The sequence below is a fragment of the Oratosquilla oratoria genome, chromosome 23 (genome assembly GCF_046742065.1).
Source record: "Oratosquilla oratoria isolate Oo_2021 chromosome 23, ASM4674206v1, whole genome shotgun sequence".
Taxonomy (NCBI): Eukaryota; Metazoa; Arthropoda; class Malacostraca; order Stomatopoda; family Squillidae; genus Oratosquilla; species Oratosquilla oratoria.
In genome coordinates this window covers 60,857,641-60,871,803 of record NC_134799.1, presented here as the reverse complement: position 1 = coordinate 60,871,803, position 14,163 = coordinate 60,857,641, and the positions used below count along the sequence as shown (strand labels likewise).

General features: G+C 38.8%; 1 protein-coding gene across 2 annotated transcripts in view; it reads right to left on the bottom strand.

The window, feature by feature from the left end:
• Positions 1-14,163, bottom strand: part of LOC143038144 (uncharacterized) — an 83,395-nt gene that overhangs the window by 22,227 nt on the left and 47,005 nt on the right. For both annotated transcript variants that reach the window (XM_076207163.1, XM_076207162.1), the window contains exons 2-3: positions 10,359-11,115; positions 7,753-7,883 (exon numbers count right to left, since the gene is read on the bottom strand). In XM_076207163.1, the coding sequence (XP_076063278.1) occupies positions 7,753-7,883; positions 10,359-11,115 (888 nt within the window). The remainder of the gene's footprint in view (positions 1-7,752; positions 7,884-10,358; positions 11,116-14,163) is intronic.

Genomic DNA, 14,163 nt, shown 5'->3' with positions numbered 1-14,163 from the left:
ATGATGATGATGGAGATGATGATGATGATGGAGATGATGATGATGATGATGATGGAGATGATGATGATGATGATGATGGAGATGATGATGGAGATGATGGAGATGATGATGGAGATGATGATGATGGAGATGATGATGATGATGATGGAGATGATGATGATGATGGAGATGATGATGATGGAGATGATGATGATGATGATGGAGATGATGATGATGGATGATTATTATTATTTTTTTTTTTTTATGATGATGATGATGGATTATCATTTTTTTTTTTATATATATACTACTGTAAACCCTCAACATATAATCTAATTGGGGGGAGAAGGCAAGGTACATACTGAACATACGAATTTTAATTTTCCCAAGTGCTTCCTATCCATACTGAACCTTCCACTGCATATACCAACCCTGTTTGTTAGGTCAAACCAATGATTGGTAGGTCTCATTGCAGTCAATATAGCCAAAATTTGGTGTAATGAGGTTCAGTATAGCAAGGGTTTACTGTACTGCTTTCTTTTTTTTTTTTTTTTAATAAAGTATGACAGGTAAGAGTATGACAGAAATTTTGATAGTAATAAAAAGACATTTTGGAAGAAAATTAAGAGAGGAAGAGGTGGCAAATCAAGTAGAGAAGAAATGGTAAAAGGTGCAGATGGAAAGATAATAATGGAAGAGATCGCAGTGAGAGGAAGATGGGCAGAGTATTTTAGGGAGTTGCTAAATGTGAAGGATAGGAAGGAAAAAGTGGTTGTAGTGGGAAGCATGAAGAAAATGACTGATGAGTGAGGAAAATTTAAGAGAAATAAGGAAAGATGAGGTGAATGCAGTTATTAGAATGATGAGAGCAGGTAAAGCACTTGGGTTGGATGGGTGTCATGCAGTGTCTAAAACGGAAATACAGTGATGGTGGACTGGCTGGTGAAGTTGTTTAATGTTTATCTAAAACAGGGTAGAGTGCAGAAGGACTGTAAAGTTCAACTTTACAAGGGAAAAAGGGACAAGAATGAGTATAGTAGTTTCAGAGGGATCAGTTTGTTAGGTGTAGTTGGGTAAGCTTATGGGAGGGTTACAATTGAGAGCATTAGGAGAGGAACAGAGGGAGTAATTGGTAACATTGTGGGTTTAGGACAGATAAGGGTTGCGTAGATGAGATTTTTGTGGTAAGGCAGATATGTGAGAAAGCTATAGGAAAAGGTAAGATTGTTTTTTGGGCCTTTATGGATTTGGAAAAGGATTATGACAGGGTAGACAGGGAGGCACTGTGGGAGGTATTGCAGATATATGGGATAGGAGGAAAGCTGGTTAAGCAGTCAAGAGTTTTACGAGAGTAGTAGAGCCTGTGATAGAATTAGAAATGGAGAGCAAGTGGTTTGAGGTAAAGGTGGGACTTTGTCAGGGATGTGTTATATCGCTTTGGCTGTTCAATTTATACATGGGTAGGGTGGTGCAAGAGGTACCGTATATACTCGTCTATAGGTCGAAATCTTAAGGAATTTTTTTTAGGCCAAAACCTAGGGGTCGACCTATACACAAGTAATAATCTTGTTAGGTTGAAATCCAGACATGACAAGAAAGGCTAGGAAGAACTCTTACCTTTTCTTTAGGTTCAGAAATCAAAATATTTACCTACTAAATACTACCAGTAAACAATGGGTACATAAAATACACGGTACGTACTAAAACATGTAAAATTCCTTCTAGATACGGTAACCCCATACTGTGGTTTTACCTGTTTGTTAAATTTCTTAACACAGGCGAGCTTATTATATCATGTATACTATTACAGTACCCATAATTGTTTAAAAAAAATAATGAAATGCTGTGATATTCTCAAATTTATTCATTTATTTATTTATTTATTTATTATAGTTTAGTTTCGACCATGGGCGCAATATAGCAATAGAAAATTAATCATTAATTTTATAAATTAAAATGTATCAACGTAATATGCAATTTTGTGGGCGGAAGTGAAAATGAAAAATACCTTGCCACAAGCATAGGATCGGAACGCCATCTTGTCTGTCAATTGACGGCCTCGGTGCTTCCGACAGTACCTCGCCAGGTACATTTTCTTGAAGGAATGTTATGGAGCGGAGATACATGCATTCCTTCAAGCTGCAAGAACTTTGTATAGCCAGCAAGCTAAGTGGTTGAAAAGCCCAACTTCTCATTTCTTCGTCGTCGGCATGTATCATAACAAATATGACGTACTATTCGTCCGACACGACTTCATTACTTACGAAATGTTTTAGCATATTTCTTGTTTTTTTATTTCCGATCACAAAATTGCATATTACGTTGATACATTATAATCTACAAAATTAATAATCAATTTTTATTGCTATGTTGCGCCCTTGGTCGAAACTAAAAATTTACCCAAATTTAGCTTTCTACATGGTATATGTTATTGTTACCATTACCAAAACAATGCATGGATCTCACCATCACGAAAACAAACTGTTCAGTATTGCCAACTTGTTACTGTTACAGTGACACATGGTATAATCCTAAATATTTTAACTGAAATCCACCAAAATCGTTTTCCTTGATGTCGTCATCTTCACCACCAAACAGCTCCTCCCACTCACTTCTGTGTCGAGTATCGTCATACGAATCAACCTCATCAGCCATAGGAACATCAACATCATCTTTCTCCTCCACATTATCATTAGCCTGATCATCCGCACAGTTGAGATTACAAGACTAACTCCGAGTGTTGGTTAAATTTTTTTCTAACGAAACACGCCTAGCCAGTTTATTCCGAATACCGTACTTGGTAATCTACCGTACTTGGCAATCTGTTCAAGTTTTTCACTCCGCTGAAATGGCAATTTCAGTGAAACTTATTAAATATTAAAATCAGTGAACTTGAAAAAAACATAAACCAGAATACATCAGAATTAATGAAGTGAAAAAAACATAATAATCAATTGCTATACCAGGCAAGCCATGCTACTTCAAAGCATTAAGGCAGTGGAATGCTCACAGCACCAAAAACAAAAACAAACCACTCGACCTATACATGAGGTATATGGAAAATTCCAGATTTTTTTTGGCCAAAAATGGGGGGTCGACCTATACACGAGATCGACCTATAGACGAGTATATAGGGTAATGGGCCAGGGATTGGAGATGGTTAAAGAAAATAGAGAAAAATGGGGATAAGCCAGTTGTTGTTTCCCAACAACACTGCACTTGTGGCAGTATCAGAGGAGTGATTAAAGAAGTTAGTGACAGGGTTTGGAAAGGTGTGCAAAAAAAAAGGAATTTAAAGATAAATGTGGGTAAAATTAAGGTGATGAGATGTACAACAGGAGAATGTGGAAGCAAATAGGAAGTATTAAAGAAGAGAGAATGGAGGAAGTGGATAGCTTTAGATACTTGGGTGCGAATGTGGTGGGAAAGGGAGAAGAGGTGGAGGTAGAATATAGATCATGAGAAACAAAAAAATGCCTTGGGGGATTAAAAAGTATAATAAGAAATAGACATTTGGGAATGGATGCTATGAAGAGATTGTATGGGGCAGAAACATGGAACATGTGAGAGGAAGAGTTTGAATGTGTTTGATATAAGGTACCTGAGAACTGTGGTAGGGGTTACTAGGTTGGATAGAGTCAAAAACAAGGTGAGGAGGAGAGCAGGGGTGGAAAGGGAGTTGGGAGATATGGTAGATGAAAGAGTATTGAGATAGCTTGGACACATGGAGGGAATGAGTGAAGAAAAATTAGTAAAAGATGTGTGGAAGGCAGAAGTGGAAGGAGTGAGCATGAGGGGGCGACCAAGGATGAGATGGATGGATGGGGTAAAAGGGGCATTAGGAAAAAGGGGAATGTCTGTTGAGGAAGGAAGGGAGAAGACAGAAGGTAGGGATGAGTGGAGAATGGTTGTGTATGGAGGATGCTGTGATACATGGGAGTGGGTGGGGATGGGGGGAGAGAGTAAGTGTGAATATTTTTACACAATCCAAAGGGATTTCTCCCTGTCTTCTCTTTTTCTGCATGAGGGGAGGGGACAGAGAGGGGAGGGGACACTGATTAAATGAAGCAGCCTTGCTGTGGATGTGCTGTGTCTTGCTACATTACTTCTGACCCAGGGCAGAGGGCGAGATGCAGGGATGACCCATCATCCAGGAGGAACCAAGATAAGAGGGAGGGAGGGTGGTGAAAGGGCATGGAATATGTTGGGATGGAATTGGAGGGAGTGGATTTTATACCTTTATTTTTTGGCTACCTCCCTTGGAAGGGGGAAAAAGCTATTATATGTATATGTATGTATATTTAGTGACTCTACCATTAACAAGGGAAACTATGATTTCCTTTTAGCCCACAAATAATGGGAAACAAAGATACTATTACTACTGCTACAACTACAAGAAAAAAAATGAATAAAAAATAAAATAAAATAAAAATAACAATACCTGTAGTAGCAACTCAAGGAAATATTTCCATCACCGACCAAAGCAACATAACATCATTAATAAGCACCTCTCCAAAACAAGTTTTAAGTTCATATACTTATATATAAATACTTTGGGAAAAAGTCTGAGATGGAAAAGTTTTTTTTTTTCTTTGAAGTTGCTCAGGATGTGGAACAACAGATGGTTGATTTCTTTTAACTTTGTTTACATTACAAAGGTTGATTTTTACACTACAAATGGCAAATATTGAAAGGTTCCCACAAGTACAAGTGAGGATTCTCATGAGGGAATCAGGGTGATACTGAACCCAAAATGAAAGGAGTAGTTTCTAAAGGACACAATAACTTAGCACTGGAGGTAAGTGAATTCACAATATATTTGGAATGATTGAGATTACTTCCTTCCCATGAATCAAAGTTTCATGACCTAGAATGAAAACTTAAAAAGCAAAAGACGCAAACCTAGTTAAAAAGAAAACAGAAACTGATGAACTTAAAAGGTTAAAACAAGACTGAAAAATGAGGGAATTAATCTTAACAACATCATAAAAGTGAGTGAAGCCAAGTTAAAACCAAACAAGGATAAGGTCAGTGAACTGTTGAAGGTACAAGAAGGCTGATCATCTGGGTCAACAAAAGGATACAGTAAACTTTAAAAAGCAGTGAGGAGAAAGAATTGGGCAAGTAAATGGAATAGTGATGGTTATTAAAAAAGGGGAATCTCTTGTCAGATGTAGATGGAAAGATGTTTTGGAAAGAAATTGAGAAAGGAAGAGGAGGCGAATCAAGTAGAGAAGAAAAGGTAAAAGGTGCAGATGGAGAGATGATAATGGAAGAGAAGGCAGTAAGGGGAAGATGGGCAGAATATTTTAGGGAGTTGCTAAATGTGAAGGAGGATAGGGAGGGAAACATAGTTGCAGTGGGAAATTCTAAGAAAATGACCGTGATGAGTGAGGAAAATGGAGGAGAAATAAGGAAGGATCAAGTGAAGGCAGTTGTTAAGATGATGAAAGCAGGTAAGGCACCTGGTCTGGATGGATACCATGCAGAATGTCTAAAAAAAAGGAGGTACAGTGATGGTGGACTGGCTGGTGAGGTTATTTAATGTTTGCTGGAGAGAGGGTAGAGTGCTGGAGGAGTGCCTGTATAGTTCCACTTTACAAGGGAAAGGGGGACAAGTGTGAATGTAGTAGTTTCAGAGGGATTAGCTTGTTAAGTGTAGTTGGGAAGGCTTATGGGAGGATCTTGATTGAGAGGATTAGGAGAGGAACAGAGGGATTGGTGAGGAACAGTGTGGATTTAGGACGGGTAGAGGTTGTGTAGATCAGATCTTTGTGGTAAGACAGATATGTGAGAAAGCTATAGGAAAGGGGAAGGATGTTTTTTGGGCTTTTATGGATCTGGAAAAGGCTTATGATAGGGTAGACGGAAAGGCACTGTGGGAGGTTATGCAGATATATGGGATAGGAGGAAAGCTTCTAGGAGCTGTCAAGAGTTTTTTATGAGAGTAGTAGAGCTTGTGCCAGGATTAGAAATGGAGAGAGTGGTTCAAGGTAAAGGTGGGACTTCGTCAAGGATGCGTTATGTCACCCTGGCTGTTCAACTTGTACATAGATGGGGTAGTGCGAGAGGTAAATGCAAGGGTAGTGGGTCAGGGATGGGAGATGGTTAAAGAAAATGGAGAAAAGTGGGAGGTGAGCCGGCTGTTGTTTGCGGACGACACTGCGCTTGTGGCAGGATCGGAGGAGGGATTGAGGAAGTTGGTGACAGAGTTTGGGAGAGTATGTATTAGAAGAAAGCTAAAGATAAATGTGGGTAAAAGTAAGGTGATGAGATGTACAAGGGGTGAAAGTGGCAGTAGACTGGAAGTGAGCATTAAGGGAGAGCGACTGGAGGAAGTGGATAGTTTTAGATACTTGGGTGCAAATGTGGCAGGAAAAGGTGGAGTGAAGGTGGAGGTAGAATGTAGACTGAGAGATGTGAGTAAATGCCTTGGTGGATTAAAGAGTGTAATGAGGAATAGACATTTGGGAATGGATGCTAAGAGGAGACTTTATGAAGGAGTGATTGTGCCAACAGCACTGTATGGGGCAGAAACATGGAACATAAGAGAGGAAGAGAGAAGGAGTTTGAATGTGTTTGAGATGAGGTGTCTGAGAAGTATGATGGGGGTTACTAGGCTAGATAGAGTGAGAAATGAGGTGAGGAGGAGAACAGGGGTGGAAAGGGAGTTGGGAGATGGGGTTGATGAAAGAGTATTAGGATGGTTTGGACACATGGAAAGAATGAGTGAAGAAAGACTAGTAAAAGAGGTATGGAAGGCAGATGTGAAGGAAGTGAACATGAGGAGACGTCCTAGGATGAGGTGGATGGATGGGGTGAAGGGGGCTTTGGGGAAGAGGGGAATGTCTGTTGAGGAAGGACGGGAGAGGACAGAAGACGGGTGAATGGAGAATGGTTGTATATGGATGATGTTGTGATGCATGAGGTGGAATGGGCGGGGGGATGGGGGTGAGGTAGTATGTGTGAGCAAAATTTGACGCAGCCTGAAGGGATTTCTCCCCGTCTTCTCCTTTTATGCATGGGGGGACGGAGAGGGGGGGTCGCCGATTTAATGAAGCGGCCTTGCTGTGGATGTGCTGTGTCTTGCGACACTGCTTCTGACCCAGGGCAATGTACAAGGTGCAGGGATGACCCGTCATCCAGGAGGTGCTAAGATAAGAGGGAGGGTGGAGGGGTGTGGAGTGTATTCAGGGATGGAATGGGTGGGAATGATTTTATGCCTTTTCCTTTTTGGCTACCTCCCTTGTAAGGGGGAAAAAGCCTTGGTATATGTATGTATGTATGTATGTATGTATGTATGTATGTATGTATGTATGTATGTACTTGGCTTAGGGTAGGCCTGACTCAAACACTAAGTCAGGTAACTCCATCAATTTGCCTCTTCAAGCAATGATGGAACACCATCTTGGCCTGAATCAGGAAATAAAGGGAACTGCTAATAGCCATAAAGGGAGCATTTCAGCACAACCACAGCACTGGGTCACCATTCAACCCATAAGAATCTAATCTCCCAACCTTACAGGGATGACACATACAGCAAACATTTGGGTTAGAAAATAAATTTTTCTGCCTTTAGGATGGTCTTATTTTTTGTTTATCTGGGTGTCCAACACCTCTTCATTAGCAAGAAACCAATGGGGGAAGACAGTTTGGTTCCTGACAATCCAACCATGCAGCAGAGTACTCAATTTTATGGGACTAGAAAGGCATATTATAAAAGTCAAACAATATCCATTACAATGTCTCACAATGTCTTTCATTCTGTCTCACCTGATTGGGCTTATGGTCAAAAGACAATGGGATGGTTGAGCCACGTAAGTCACCCATGACTGCTCTGGAGTCACCAACATTGCCAATTATAAGAAGCTCACCATCCAAGATTGCAACTACTGCTGTCGTTCCTGTTTTGAATAATGAGAATTGTGGTTGAAAAAGGCAAAGTGTTCTCGAGTTGATCGAGCAGGTTAATATATGAAGATCTATTTAACAAAATATACACAAACACATTACAATGACTTAACCTAATAAAATACATTAATATGGTCAGTATATGCAAGCATCTGTCTACTCAAAACTGAAGATCAGCTGCTAATCACATCAGAAAAATCTGGTAACAAGAGGTTTTGTTGTTGTTGTTAACATTCCTTAGAGAGTCTGAAAGGGGTCAAGTAGTGAGAAACAGACATGATGCACTATAAGATGAAGCTGTAAAGGAAGAGGTGGAACAGGAATGGAGTCCTCTGCAGCAAGATCTAATCAGGGCTGTAGAAAACTTGGTGCCTAAGAAAAGGAGAGCAAAGTAGAGATGGATGACTGAAGAAATATTGGATATCATAGATGAAGACTTTTGAAAAGGAATCAACATAGGTATAAAGAGGTGGATAGAGAAGTGATGAGAAGATACAAGGAGCGAAAAGGGGAATGGTTGAAAGATGCAAGGAAGTTGAGCTCTTAGAGTAAACTCTAAACAGATATACAAAAAGATAAGAGAATTGGAAAAAGGGGACCAACAAAAAGTACAATCATAGAAGATGCATACATGTACCTAGGGCTTTTTCCCCCTTACAAGGTAGGTAGCCAAAGTCAAAGGCATAAATCCACTCCTGCCCATCAATGCACTTATACAGATGACCTGACAATTATAACCCAGAACAGAAACTTCAAAGTGGCTGCTAAAAACATCCAAGCCTACTCAGACTGAAATACAGAATGGAAGCCTCACCCCAGAAACCATTAGTAACATTATTCACTCCTGACAACTGTGAAACAAAAATACACCCTTCAGTGAAATTAAAGGGCCAAATGCTTCCACTGGAGAAAAAAGATAAACCAAGGACTCACTTATGATACTCCTAAGACTTCATTTCACACATCAAAGAATGAAAAAAAAATCAACAAGAAAATAAACCTACTAAATTCCAATGTTTCTGGAAACTTGTATTACAGTTTTTAAACAATCAATAAGAACCACTCAACTATGCTTTAACAGCACAATTCCCAACAATCAGCAAAATAGACACTTTACAAATTGTATCAACAGGATGCACTTAACACCTGCACACAGTAACTGAAATCCTCCCTTGGGAATATCATATGAAAATAATAAATACAGTTCTATGCTCATTTCCACTCATCCATCTTATATCACAAGCACCACCAGCTGGATGGGAAAAAAGCCGCTTACTACTCAAACACATACAACAATCTACCATTAGTACCACATACTATTATCTAAACAAAAACATATTCACATTCAGAGCTTTAAACATGCTCATCAAAACAAACCTCAATACTTTACCAACACCCCCTAGACATGAACTCCACAGAAAAATTCCTCTCAAGAGAAATAAGAACCACACTGGCATGCTTGTGTTTAGGGCACCATCCAGATTTTGTGACCTGGCCACTAAATCAAACTGCCTCAGATGCAACCACCACAGAGAAGACACTGAATACATCATACAATGCCACATATTAATAATCCCTACACAACACAGCATTTGTTCCCCAAGTCATCTATGGGCCTGTCCTGTGGCTATTGAAGGAAGATTAACTAGGAGCTGTAGGTCTCCTGCAGGAAAGACCTGGGGGCAACAGATTGATTGATTCCCAAAAAGATCTATGAAAGAACCCAAAGACAGCTACCAGCCACTGTGGGGCTGCTGGTTTTCCACCTAATAAAACTTAGGGCACCAATTAATTGACATGGTGGATGGAATAAACACCCACATTAGCCTGTCTGTTGATGATGCCAAGATCATGAAACAGGTAAAAAATAAGTGAAGAGTACTTCAATTCCTACAAAAGTTCCTACACAAGTGGGTGATGAAATTTAATGTAAAAAAAAAATGCAAAATCTTGAAAATGGGCATAAGTAAGAAGAGACTACCATGAAGTTATACAAAAGAAAAGACATATGTGGCAACTGACTGGCTGATTCCCAGATATCTGTGACAGGACCCAAGCTTGCCAGCCACTGAGGGGTTACGGTTTTTCCAATTAGCAAGATTCAAGGAAGTAACTGACATGGTGGATGGAATAAATACCCATACTAACTTGTTTTCCAAGATCATAAAACAGGTTAAGAAAAATTAAGAGGACTGTAAACTCCTACAAGAAAATCTAAACAAGATTTATAAATGATTTATCACTTGAAAAATATGTTAAGATCTATAGAATACAAGGGGTGGCAACTAAAGTGATCCCTGGCCTAGCTGACCAGACATAAGAGGAAAGAGGGGAGAGAAAGGTGACATTCTATTCAATACTAGATGATTTTAATTGGTTGAGGAGTGACACCCTTCACAGATTTGAGTCTAGTAGCGAGGAGATTAAACATTCCAATTACTGTTAAACATGTTTAGGCTACTGCTCACCTGACATGTCCACTCTGGACTTGCAGTACTGAACAAGTTCACTGTCTACAGTGTTTATCTGGTCTGTTAACAACCTCGTATAATTGATGTTCCTGTACGAGTCCAAGTATGAGCTGGTTGAGATTCCATCCTCATCCTTTTTATTATTGTTGTTACTATTTATGTTGTTGTTGTTGATATTTGTGATAGAATTGCGCTTCTTGCTAATGGTGGTGTAAGCATCATCCTTCTTCAGCAGTGACTCTTGGTCCTTGTTCGATTTGTTCAAAGAAGTTTCGTCTGAAATGGTTGGTGATGGGGATGACTGTGATGATGATGATGATGATGTCGATGATAGAGTTGCTGAAAGTGGTGAAGATGATGTCATATCTTGCACACCTGAGCCTCTTCCAGCAACAACTTCACCATTCATCATCGGTCGTGTTGCATTACCTGTACTACTACTGCTGGCAATTGAGCCTGTGCTGATCTTACGGCGTTGGGCTGGTCCCTGCTCACCCCTGCTTTCCTCAACCTTTGTTGCTTCAAGAGGTGGTTCAACACACTCATTTTCTTCTGATTTCTTGCTACTACGTCGATTTAAATTGCAAAAACCATTGGATCCATTAAGACTGTTGGCAAGGATGGATTCCTTGCTTTTGCTTGGTTCCCTCTCTTTGCATTCCTCTCCACTGCCTTTATTGTTTCCCTGCCGAAGTTCTTGAATCTTTTCTAAGGTACTCTTGTACAAATTTTCCTTAACATACTCAGCAGCAAACTGTAAAGAGAGAGAAAAAATATTATATTAATTACGTGTATCTATTAACCTGCAAGAAATAAGATTCTACATCAAATGTATACGTGTGTGTGTGCGCATGCATGCATGTTAGTATTTACCTAATTGTGGTATACAGGAAAGGAACAACAATAGTTGCCTGTCTCCTACTCTCAAATTTTTCATACCTAGCCTCAAATTCATGTACAGTTTCAACTTAGTCTATATCCTTGATTTCCAATTATCACATTTAGATTCGAATTTGTGTATTGCTCCAGCTTGGCCTATACCACCTTCTAAGCTATTCCAAGTTCATGCAACTATAAGCACAAAAGTGATCATACTACATTGTTGAACAATTTTTGTTTGTACAATCAGTCAGAAATTACAAAGTACATGTCGTGTGCACCTTGTTTAAAATGCAAAGACATATTCCATATAAGCAGATCACCTTTATATTTATTAATACTGCCATACCATGAATGACCCAGGGTGTCATTACTTTTAAGACAACAGTAAGCAATTTTGTTATGGACTCCACAAATATTCCAGAAAATCAAAAACTTGAGGAATTAGACAATATGAGAAAATATATATATATATATATATATATATTATGCATGTAGAATTAAATACGACAGCATTCTGACAATTGTTAAACTTTTTCTTAATAAGCTTAATTTTATTAACGTTTTTTATCGTAACACCTTCAGTGATGCCTACAAAAACGATGAAAAAGCAATCAAGGACATAATTAAGAAAAATTGTCACCCCACCAAAGAGAACCATGAGATCCGAGTCCTTATATACTATCGTAACCCTAGAACCTGTTCAATGGTGATGAAAAACAACTGTAATAGTCGAGCTGACTTTACATCTAAAGCCAACGTGGTGTATTTATTCAAATGTCCAGCCGAGAATTGCACGTCTCGCGATATCACATACGTCGGGCACACCAGATGTACTCTCAGCCGAAGACTAACCTTTCACCAACAGGACGGAGCGATCAAGGACCATTATTCAAAATATCACAATAGAAATATTGACAGAGACACCTTAGTTCAATGTACCAAAATTATTGCGTACAATGAGGACCCTAGAAGGCTGAAACTCTTGGAGGCATTCCACATCAGGGACTCTGCCCCCACTATAAATATTCAGTCGGACATGACGTCCAGCATTAAACTGTACAGTAGCGCTAACCTGAGACATCGCTACATTGAGGTCCCCTCTCCCCCTCCCCCTCCCCTCCTACCCCCCACTCCCCCACCACTCAGACGATCCGCCAGACTCCGTAATGGGAACTCGGATAGCAGTTTATGTATTTAAACCTTTCTCTCTCTCTATCATTTGTACTTTCCTTGTAGACGTAAGTAATAACTCTCGTTATATATCTTTTGTTCTACCTGTTTATTTGTATTTGTATTTTTGTAATTCAATTTATTTTGTAACTTATATGTACCAACATTTGTATTTATTATTGCAGAAATTTTGTCAATCCTGATGATGTCTCTTTGAAGACGAAAGCTCGAGAATATTAAATGGAAAACTTTGGAGAACTTGTATCAGCTCACCCTACAACTGGTAAAAAGTTGATAAGACAAATAGAAAACATTAAGAAAAAGTTTAACAATTGTCAGAATGCTGTCGTATTTAATTCTACATGCATCAAAGAAAACCTGCTTCCTTACTTCACGAATATATATTATATATATATATATATATATATATATATATATATATATATATATATATATATATATATATATATATATATATATATATATATCAAGTTCCTCTTTGTAGGTGATATAAAACAAGTTTACCATCAATGGTAGTTGATGTCACCTGCGCAAATTTTTTATCTCTGATCTAAAGCTACAGTTACACTAGTCAACAGAATGCTTGGAGTACAACCTTATGGTTGAACAAGCATTTACCCATCCAACCCTATCTTTGGACAAGTGGTTAAACACAAGTTCAACCTTTCTGTTAGAGATGTTCCCACTAATCACATAAAATGAGCTACACCATGATCCACCATCTATCCAAAATGAAGAACTTTTGTTGGCAGAAACCTACACCATCCCTGTTTCTCAAATGTTCCATTCCAAATAACTTTGAACAACTCGCGATCTCTCTAAAAATGCATATTTGACGGTATTTGCACCTCATTCACAAAAAACATACACACATATGTATTATTAAGCATTAGGAAGTTTGATTACCGAGATGTTCTCTGTGGTTTATCATCCACAGAGAATGGCAACTGGAAGATTGATTCTGAGAGAATTATATTATCATTGTTGTTATTATTTAGTAGAATTGGGATGCCTCACATCCCCAAGCACCTCTTGTGGTTGTATCTTCTCCAGGAGAGCATGAATAATTTCACTCTTCCACTCCATCATGGCAAAAAGCATTTTCTCACATATGAAACATATGTTTACATCGCAGCGGTAGTCACACGACTGATTATTGTCATTATATACATTCCATGAAATTTCTTTTCTATTTCATGATAAATTCATAATATTGAATAATTCATCTCTTATTAAATGTCGTAAATATGAATACTGTTAACATAGATTTTCTGTATTTTCCCCTTGGATCCAACAGTATGGTTGCACTCAAATGGTATGGCTGCATCTTTCCTCCAACCAATATGCATGAACTCCTACCCAAATCCCTCAACCTTGGACAAAATCCAACTGTATCATTGGAATCCAAACACCGGTATGGTTGTATTAAAACAGTTTGGTTGCAGGCATCTTTCCTCCAACCATTACACTTGAACTCCAACCCAAATCCTCCAACCTTGAACAAAATCCAACTGTATTATTGGAATCCAATCATTTTGTTAACTAGTGTAACCTTAGCTTAACTCGTCCATATTTGTAGAGTGCAAACCTAGGGGGGACAACAGAATTTTTTTTAATGGAAAAAATGCCACAGTTTCATCTCTACCAAAGTTCAAAACCATATACCAGTAATGCCCCCCCCCCCCTACTTCTGGGACACCAACTTCTAAATTAATGATGACATGAGCAA